The following is a 9,733-nucleotide window of genomic DNA, read 5'->3' on the forward strand; positions in this document are numbered from 1 at the left end:
CTGACCTCAGACCCTTGACACTTACTAGCTGTGTGACCCTGGGTAAGTCACTTAACCCCCATAGCCCCGCAAAAAACAAAGAAATAAAAAGACTTCCCACCTCCACTCCCCAAACAACAACAACAACAACAACACCCAACCCTATCAGTGACCCTTCCCTAATTCTCCCCTTAAGTCACTCACTTTTCTGGACATGCATTCAGCTTCCCAGAAGAGGCTAAATACATTTGACTCTAGGGTGCTAGGAGGCTGCTTTCTAGGCTTAAGGCTTGGGACGCTCCCTAAGGTGTTCCCCTGTTTCAGTATCGACTTGGTCCTTCAGATGGTGGCAGGGGAAAGGGGGATGTGTTTTCAAGGTCAGGGTTTGATGACTGTCTTAATAAATGGGAAAGGTTAAATGAAGACTAGGAGGTGAAAAAGCATTGGAGAATCACGGGGGGGGGGGCCCAATGGTTAGAGTCCTGGACCTAGGGTGAAGAAAACCTGAATTTGAATCCTGCCTCATGTACTAAACTGGGCGACCTTGGACCAGTCCCTTAACGTCTTTCAGGCCTGTGTCCTCATCTGTAAAAATGAGGGGGTTGAACTCCATGGCCGCCCCAAGTTCCCTTCCAGCTCTTAATCTTCAGATCCAAGAGCTTCCAGTTTCTCATTTGACTGTGGCACAGTCAGCACCAGAGGAAGGAGAACCACCTGCCTATGAATCACCCTCTCTATGAGCCTCAGTTTCCACATGTGCAATCAACCAACATTTATGAAGCACCTAATCTGTGCCAGGCACTGTGCTAAGTGGGTGATATCATGGAACAAGGGGAAGCCTTTGCCCTCAGAGGGGTTACACTCTAAAATAAGAAAGTTGGACTCCATTACTAAGATCTGTGATTCTGAGACAGGAATGACAAGGAAGAGGGAGGGGGACAAAAACCTCCTCTTCTTGCCCTCCTTGCACCCCCTCACTCCATTTCCCTCCCTGTCCTGGCCTAGGAACCACATGGTGTCACTTTTTTTTTTTTTTTTTTTTTTGGTGAGGCAATTGGGGTTAAGTGACTTGCCCAGGGTCACACAGCTAGTAAGTGTTAAGTGTCTAAGGCTGGATTTGAACTCAGGTCCTCTTGAATCCAGGGCCAGTGCTCTATCCACTGCGCCACCTAGCTGCCCCGTGGTGTCATTCTTGATGCATTCACCACTTCAGCTTGGCAGGCACAGCTGTTTCTCATTCTTTGGCATGAATTGGGCATAGGACTCCCCGTGGGAGGGGAGGGAGAGTTTCTAGAAGGGCATTGCCAGTGTCCACATATCTCTTGGGCTCCACCTGTCCAAGGAGCCTAAACTCATTTCCCTTATAGTACCATGGCCCGAGTCCAGTGAAATTTAGTGCCAGGGAAGAAACTAAGGAGGCCCCGTGGGAGGGTAGTTAAATTCCATAGATGAAACAGAAGATACTCTCTACCAGAAAGTTCCACACCATACCCTATGCCACCTCTTCCTTCCCAAGTACTTGAGAAACAAAGTTGGGGCCTCAGAAAATGGTGGTGGGTCTTTCTATGGAGTGAAATTCTATGTCCTGGATGAGGAAGTGGACATCTGTGTGTGGCAGAGTTATGGGTGCAACTTCATGACTCCCTCCCAGGATAGGGGTCTCAGGGAAGGACCTCAGATGATCCCTTACCACCCACTACTCACCCTGGACAGGGTGGCATAGCAAGTACCCTTGGGTAGCAGAGGGCTAGTTCAACAGCTGTTGACCACCTCATTTCCATGCCCCCAGCCTTTTTAAAAATTATTTTTATCATGTGGAGGGGATATTTCCACAAGCACACCCCCAAAAATGGGGACACCCTAATTCCTAAGCGGCACTCCACCTGGGACTTTGCCTGCTCCCCTCTGCCCCAGTAGAGTCTTAGCCTCTTTCTCAAAACGGAAGTGAAAAGGCCCAGGGGCTAGGGAGAGTTCTGGAGGTTTGCTGACCATCGGTCCAGGGCCTAGGGGAAGTTGTCCCACTTCACGCCTAATCTCTTTGCTCTCTCTTAGATCCTCTTCTCCCTCCCTCTCTCAATGCCAAGGGGACAGCTTGAAAGTAGACGGAGTGGGGGGAGGTAGCCTCATCATCCAGAGAGAGGGGGAAGCCTGCAGAGTCCTGTCTATAAAAGGCTTTTCCCGGCTCTCTGTCATCACCCCTGGCCCCGCCCCTCCACAGCTCCATCTCTCAAGCATGCAGGGAATGTCTCAGGCAGCCCCCGGCAGATTGCTCTGTCTTGGTGTCTTTCCCCAAATATGGAGCCTGTGTGGAGAGTCACCGGGGGTGTGGGGAAGGGGCTGGTTTTCTCCCCGCAGGGAGAGAGCTGAGGGGCGGGCTGTCTGGGGGTGGAGGTTGGAGAGGAGGGAGAGGATTGACATCATTGGGCCACCACCAACCTTTTAAACCCCCCAGCCCAGCCAGCGCCCTGTCCTGTCGGTGTCTCAGGCACAGAAAACAGCATTGCTTCATCGAGCCCTGAGAACTCCTAGTAAGTGTTTTTATCCTTGGGATGGGGGGAGCTGGGCCTGGTCCAGAAGAGGGCATATGGGGTAGGAGGGGAGACAGAGAGTAGAGAGGAAGACAGATGAAGCTTGACCTAAGCAGCAGATGCCTGTTGTCACGGTATTGTCAAGGTAATTTCCTCTATCCCTCTGTTCTGGGGAAGGACCACACACCTTACTTAGTCTAGGAATGTTTCATCCAAAGAAAAAAAAAGTTCAAGGACAGAGATCCTTCTCCATTGATAGATCCTGGCATAGTAGATGGAGTGGGAGAGTTTGAAGGCACCTAGTATCCCCCACACCTCCATAGGAATGTCCCAATCCCTGGCTCTAACAGACCATTGAGCTGGTCCCATGGGACAAGGTCTGGCAGTCTCTCATTGAAGTTTCAGGGATGGATTTGCTACTTCAGGTAAACCTGGAAAACTGGGGCAAAGATGAAGGTCTGTTTCCTAGCGCAGTCATAGATAGAGTGATGGGGACGAAAATGTAACTGTGACTGATGCTATTTCTGGTTATTGTCATGGCAGTGGAGAGAGCAAGAGGATGAATGGATGGGTGATTTCTTGAGAATGTGTGAGTCCATGCGTATAAAGAGGTTTAGGCTATATGCACTGGGAATGGAATAAGTGAGGCTGTATGGGTGGCTAAATTCCCTGGCATTTCTGGAGGTGAGCATTGTGGCCGGTGCAGGTTCTGGGTGGGAGGGGCCCATCTGGAACATCAAAGACTCCCAGACAGCTCTACTTTGGGTTATCGTGGCCTGGGGACCCCACCCACACTTTAGACACCCTGCCTTCAGGAGGCTGGGCAGCTAGGTGGTGCAGTGGATAGAGGGGCAGGCCTGGAGTCAGGAAGATGAGTCTTCCTGAGTTCAAATCTGGCCTCAGACATTTATTAGGCATGTCACCCTGGGTGAGTCATTTAACCCTGTTTGCCTCAGTTTCCTCATCTATAAAATAGCCTGGAGAAGGAAACAGCAAACCATCGCAGTATCTTTGTCAAGAAAAGTCCAGGGGCAGCTAGATGGCGCAGTGGATAGAGCACCGGCCCTGGAGTCAGGAGTACCTGAGTTCAAACCTGGCTTCAGACACTTAACACTTACTGGCTGTGTGACCCTGGGCAAGTCACTTAACCCCAATTGCCTCACTAAAAAAAAAAAGTCCAAATTGGGGGGTGACTGAACAACAATCTCAGGAGGCTACTGCTACTGAGGCAGAGGTGGGGTGGGGTTTAGTTGTGTTGGGGTGGAGCTTGCCTGGAAGGGGCTGAGTGGGGCAGGGTTGGGTGGGGAGAGCAGCTTCCCAAAGTCTTCTTGCTTTCTCCCTCTGGTGGTAACTATGGAAAAGGCGTCAGCGAGCTCCCTGGCAGAGCTTCCACTGTGTGTGGTCTGGCCACCCCTCTCAGTCCTCTGGGTCCAGAGGACTTCCACTGTACTCTAGACTAAGAATGCCTACTCTCTGCTGGATACAAGACGTCATTTAATGCCCAGGCAATCCTAGGGTAAACCAGTGACTTCTTATCTCCTATGGGGCTCCCAATGGATCAAGAAGTCCTCTCCTTCTCCAGTCTTCAACTAGGTCAATCTGATCCCCTCTCAATTCCTTAGATTAACATGAATACCAACTGAAAAGAATTCCTTAGGCTAAGGGTGGGGGAAGCAAACAGAAACTCTATGTCTTCTGCCCACTGGCTATGGGGTTATGCCCAGGTTTGTATCTGACTTTATTTAGATGTTCAGAAATAAGATTAGAAGCAGACCTAGAGTGGTCAGATGTGCAAAGACAGACTGTCAGGATTTCTCCTTGGGAAGAACGGATCTTAGGGGGAGTTCTTGGGAATCTACATCTGTAATCCCTGCAGAGAGGGAAGGAAAAAAGGAAGAGATTGAGAGAGACACGTTGAACACTTACTTCCTCTCATCTTTGCTTCCTCTTTCTCTTCTCTACAGTCACCTGGTTGGTTTATATATCGCTCTCCAGGTGTGTGCATTGCCAGGCCTGTCCACCAGGGCGTTAGGCTGCTGTGTGTACCTCCTAGGTTACCCTTATTAGACAGTAAACTCCCAAAGGGTAAGGACTATGCCTTCTTTTCTATTTCCTCTCCCTTAGTGACTAGTTCACCCTTGCACAGAGTATGACCTATTCAGTGTGTAACTGAATGGTGGTGGGGGCTTTGTGGGGAGAGAGGAGAAGGCTGGGACAACACAGGGAGAAAGGTATGTTTTAGTTTGGATATGGGAAAAGCTATGGCAGGGTGGGAGGGAGCAAAAGGTGATAAGGGCCAAGGTCCTGGGTGCTAAACTTTCAACTAAGTATCAGTTACTATATGCCCGTTCCAGAAACTAACCGAAGAATAGGAAGGAGTTAGATCTGGAAGGCAGGCTTAAATTCTGTAGCATTGATTTCTAGCTTTCTCACCTCTTGATTTCTGATTCTTTAGGAATTGGGTGGGGAGGTACAGGCAGCTGCTAGAAAAGGGAATGGGTATCGCTACCCTGTTGGTTCCAGTGGGAAGTGAAGAGGTAGGCAGATCTGTCTTTTCAGATTCACTGATATTGATGGGGGTTCTAGGTGCTGGTGAAATGTCTTTATAGAGGAGAAGGTGAGTATTCCTCCAGCCTTTATAGAATCTTTGCATTTCACAGCTAGAAGTGCCTTAGAGATCAACGAGGCCACTTCCCTACTTTACAAAAAGGGAAAATGAGGCCCAGAGAAAAATGATTTGCCAAAAAAAAGAGATTTTACCACACAGCCACTAAGTGGAAAAGGCCGGGGCATAATTTGAGAGGTTTGGGGGTTCTTGTATCACAAGCAGCAAGGTGGTACAGTGGTTAGAATGCTGAGCCTGGATTCAGGAGGACCTGAGTTCAAATCTGGTCTCACACACTTACTAGCTGTGTGACCCTGGACAAATCACCTAACCCTGTCTACCTCGGTTTCCTCTTCTGTAAAATGAGCTGGAAGAGGAAATGGCAAACTCCTCTAGTACCTTTGCCAAGAAAACCCCAAATGCAGTCATCCACAGTCAGGCACAACTGAAATGACTAAATAACAACATCAACACTAACTACGGCAACTCATGAGCTATGTGTGACTTTCGGCAAGCCATTCAGGGTATCAGTTTCATTGCCAATATAAAGCTGGTATGATCCTATAACTAAAATTCAAGCCTTCTGATTCTCACTCCATTGTCCTCACTTCACCCTTTTGTCTCTTGTTTGGTGGTGCTGACAAGGTAGCTAGAAACCAGGGTTTGAGGTTGTACCAGGAGGAAGGGAACCTCCTTGTGTGATGAAGCCACTTAACACTTCCTACGTTTTGTTGATCCCTTTCCCTGTCCCGTATAAGGAGGGGCCAGACACCTAAAGGTAGCTTAACTGGCTGAGCCTGGAAGCAGAATTGGCATTTATCAACAAGGTGGGGTTCTGGCTCCCACAAGGGGAGGAAGTATCAACAGGCAGAAAGACAACGCCCATTTGCATGCACACAGTTACTCTCTCTTCCCTTTATACCACCTGCTTTTATTGTCTTTCATCCTCACCACCATACTGAGTCAGGCTTGACTTCAGAGGGATCACATTTTTACAGCTGGAAGGAATTGTAGAGACCATCTAATGTAGTCCCTTCATTTGACAGATTAGAAAACTGAGGCCTAGTGAAGTGACATGAATTAAACAGGGGAACATAGGTAGGAAGGCATTCAAACCCAAAGGGACAATCTAACACACCTTCTACTGCCAACATGCTCTTCAGATAGATCCCCGAACGTGTGGTCACACTTATGTCTGTCAGACCTTGATTCTACCCTTGTCCTCCCCACCCAACCATACCAACACCTCTGCTGTCCAGTGGCTGAGTCTCTGTCCCTCACCCTGAGCCCGAGGCCCTTTTCCATTTCTGGTGGCATCCTGAGTTCCCCAGGGAGAGTGTGGAGGGCGGTAGTCAGAAGTTGGGAGAAAATATGATGGGGGGCAGCGGTTCCCAAGCTGTGGGCAGGTTATTCTTGGCTCTCGCTTACTCTCTAGGAGTCTGATTTTCAGGCTGCTGTGGTGATAGCACTGAGGGCCCCAAAGAGTGGAGATTCCAAGGGCAGGGTCAGCTTCCAGTTCAGGCTGGTCACTCTCCCCACCAATCCTGCAAAAAAGGTGTCATGTTCCAGGAGCTTGGCTGCCTTAGTTACCTACATTAGCTTCTAACCTGGCTGGGGCAGTGACTGAGCCTCTGCTGGCTTGTCACAGCAGGAGGGTAAGAAGAAGGCCTGTGGGAAGGTCTGGAGCCCTGCTTCCAATTTTTGATCCATGGGTAAATTTCAAAAGAGAACCACAGGATGGAACACTTTAGTAGAAAAAGTTGGTCAGATGAGATAGAAGATAGAAGCACTTTCTAGTTTAGCTTGGTTCTAGGCAATCTGACCATTTATTTCCCCATGACCTTTGGCTTCAAGTGTGTCCTGACTTCCCAGGGACCCTTTCTTGGGTGCCCAACTGGAACAATTACATCTTAGGGTTCATGTTACCTCTCCCTTTGGGGAGGATGACTCCAGGAATCTGAAGTAGCCATGTTCTTGTCCCAGCCATCCCTAGCTTTCTGTTGAGGCCTTCTAGAACCATGGGTAAGGCCTGATGGATAGAGTCTGCTCCGGATAGGGAGAGTTATGGAAATGATAGTCAGTGGTAAGAGGACCAAGTTGAGACTTGGTGGACAGACTGGGACAGTGCTAGATTAGTCAATAAGCAGAGTAGAGATGTACCTAGCTGCCCGCAAGGCTAGTAGAAGTCAAATCAGCCTGGGTTGCTCTTCTCCCAGCTAGGAAAAAAAAAAATCCTTCTCATAGTCTAAGGGCTCTGGGACTAAAATGTGGGAAACAGCAGCAGATTCTTTTTAAATGCCAGAGCTGGGACCCATTCACTTGAGGCAGGGTTTGGAGAAAGATATCCCTTAGCAATAATCATAAAACGCAGTGCTAGAAGGTAAGTAGGAACAGGCATCATAGAGGAATTTGGGTTTAAACCCTAGCTCTTATACTGCTGACTTCCTGTGTGACTTGCATGGGGTAAATCCATTTTCTCCTCATTGTGCTTCATTTGTGAAACAAGGGAGTTAGGGTAGTTTCTGAGGTCTCTTTCAGCTCAAAATCTATAACCTTCACAATTTCTTGTCCCTGAAGAGATCCTTCTATTAATTTTCTGGGAAGCTGAGATGATTGCTGATCTTGACCCTTCCTTCTAGTTGGAAAGGTTGGGAAAGTACCAAGGGGTCTTAATATGCTGACTGGGGGATGTTACCCAGAACCAGGTGAGTCACCAAAGCAGAGAGCAGAGATTTCCACTCATCCTTCATCTCCCTTTTTTGGCCCTAGCTCTCATCCAGCATGGCAAACAAGGGTCCCTCCTATGGCATGAGCCGGGAAGTGCAGTCTAAGATCGAGAAGAAATATGATGATGAGCTAGAGGAACGTTTGGTGGAATGGATTGTTGTGCAGTGTGGGTCTGATGTGGGCCGTCCTGATCGAGGGCGCCTGGGCTTCCAAGTATGGCTGAAGAATGGTGTGGTGAGTACCACCCCTCACTAGGGTGGGTCAGGCAGCTTTGTGGGACTAGAATCTGGGGCTAGACGTTGGGGCTGAATTTGGGTGCTAAGAACTGTGTCCTATGCTGGGCAGATCCTGAGCAAGCTGGTGAATAGCCTGCACCCTGAGGGGTCCAAGCCGGTGAAGGTACCTGAGAACCCACCCACCATGGTCTTCAAGCAGATGGAACAGGTGGCTCAGTTCCTGAAGGCAGCCGAGGATTATGGGGTCACCAAGACTGACATGTTCCAGACTGTTGACCTCTTTGAAGGTATGGAGAAGAGAGGGACTGGTTGTATAGGTGGAGAGATGGAAGGCTGGGGCCATGGAATGGAGCAAGGAAAGGAAAATGACTAAGTATATGGAAACGCAGCAACCCTGAAGAAAGAAAAATAAAGGGTCTTCCAAATAGTATAGCACCAAGAATGGGAAAGTTGGGCAAAACCAAGGAGAGCTGTCTATAGGACCTTATTCTATCTTCAGTTCTGGGACAATGTTGGCTCATCCTCATCCCCATTTTGGTTGTTTGCATTAGGGTCTTGATAAAGTACCCCTTTCCTGTTCCCTCCTTCAGGTAAAGACCTGGCAGCTGTGCAGAGAACTCTGATGGCACTAGGAAGTCTGGCAGTGACTAAGAATGATGGCCACTACCGTGGAGATCCCAGCTGGTTCATGAAGTATGCCATTTCTTGAGTTTCCTCAGCTAGCTCTGTGCAACCAGAGACTGTGGCGGTTGGGGAGGGAGCAGAAACTTAAGAGTGTAGAACTCAGGGATTGAGTATGGGACTAAAGTGGAACAAGAATCAGAACTGATCCCTTCTGCCCCATAGCCATCCCTGACCACCATCTTTACTGATTACTGGGTTGCACTTTGTTTAAGGGTAGAGAAAAGAGAAAGGAGAGAAGGGAGGGGAATGGGAAAGGGAGAAAAGATGGTAAATGGAAGTCGATGAACAGAAGAATGAAAGCAATGTGTGGGAAGATAGGGAAGACTATACATCCAGGTCCTTTAACCTTATTCTTCTGTCCCCAGGAAAGCCCAGGAGCACAAGAGGGAATTCACAGATAGCCAGCTCCAGGAAGGCAAGCATGTCATTGGCCTACAGATGGGCAGTAACAGGGGAGCCTCCCAGGCTGGCATGACAGGCTATGGGAGGCCCCGGCAGATCATCAGTTAGAGGGCTAGGGGACTGGCCCCTTCCTTGGCCCCTTCCTGATTCCTTGGCTGCAGCATCCTGGCTCGCCTGCCTTGCCCCACACCCTATGCAGATCCAGCCTTGGCCAAGCTTTGAGGCCCCTTTCCCTCTTAAGGGCAGCTCTCTCTCCACTCTCAAGCACCCTTCCCTTGCCCAACCCAAATCCTCTTCCCAATCTCCACAACCACCTTCTACCATTTCCCGAGTCCCCAGGGGGAGGCTGGGTTGGGGATAAGTCACTGTCCTCTCTGATAACAACAGTCCACCGAGGGAAGGAATTTCAAGCCCCCCACATCCCCCCCAGCCATTTTGTACATTGGTATTTTGGGAGTTAAAATTTAGAGGAAAATATATTATGTCAATCTTTTCTCATACGTGGCTAGCAGAGTCTTGATTTGTGGTAAGCTCTTACTTATGTAGCGTTCTGGGTGGGGAAAAAGGGGCTA

The 9,733-nt window shown here is 49.0% G+C and overlaps 1 protein-coding gene across 2 annotated transcripts; it reads left to right on the forward strand.

Annotated features, from left to right (window-relative positions):
* The first annotated feature begins 2,194 nt into the window (after nt 1–2,194).
* Nucleotides 2,195–9,661, forward strand: TAGLN (transgelin). Of its 2 annotated transcripts, none has more exons than XM_043996929.1 (5): nt 2,195–2,507; nt 7,875–8,073; nt 8,185–8,362; nt 8,666–8,768; nt 9,125–9,661. In XM_043996929.1, exons 2-5 carry the CDS (start codon nt 7,894–7,896, stop codon nt 9,267–9,269), a joined length of 606 nt encoding a protein of 201 aa, XP_043852864.1. In that variant the 5' UTR covers nt 2,195–2,507; nt 7,875–7,893; the 3' UTR covers nt 9,270–9,661. The 2 variants fall into 2 exon arrangements, with proteins under 2 accessions (XP_043852864.1, XP_043852863.1); XM_043996928.1 differs by having other exon boundaries at nt 2,198–2,507; nt 7,882–8,073.
* Nucleotides 9,662–9,733: the final 72 nt, after the last annotated feature.

This window comes from Dromiciops gliroides, chromosome 3, assembly GCF_019393635.1.
Source record: "Dromiciops gliroides isolate mDroGli1 chromosome 3, mDroGli1.pri, whole genome shotgun sequence".
Lineage (NCBI taxonomy): Eukaryota > Metazoa > Chordata > Mammalia > Microbiotheria > Microbiotheriidae > Dromiciops > Dromiciops gliroides.

What these genes read in the sequence shown, in the direction of transcription:
- TAGLN (XM_043996929.1), top strand. Translation starts at nt 7,894, where the DNA reads ATGGCAAACAAGGGTCCCTCCTATGGCATGAGCCGGGAAGTGCAGTCT. An exon ending in TATGGCTGAAGAATGGTGTG is followed by an intron (nt 8,074 to 8,184) that starts GTGAGTACCACC and finishes TATGCTGGGCAG; the next exon opens with ATCCTGAGCAAGCTGGTGAA. An exon ending in GATCCCAGCTGGTTCATGAA is followed by an intron (nt 8,769 to 9,124) that starts GTATGCCATTTC and finishes TTCTGTCCCCAG; the next exon opens with GAAAGCCCAGGAGCACAAGA.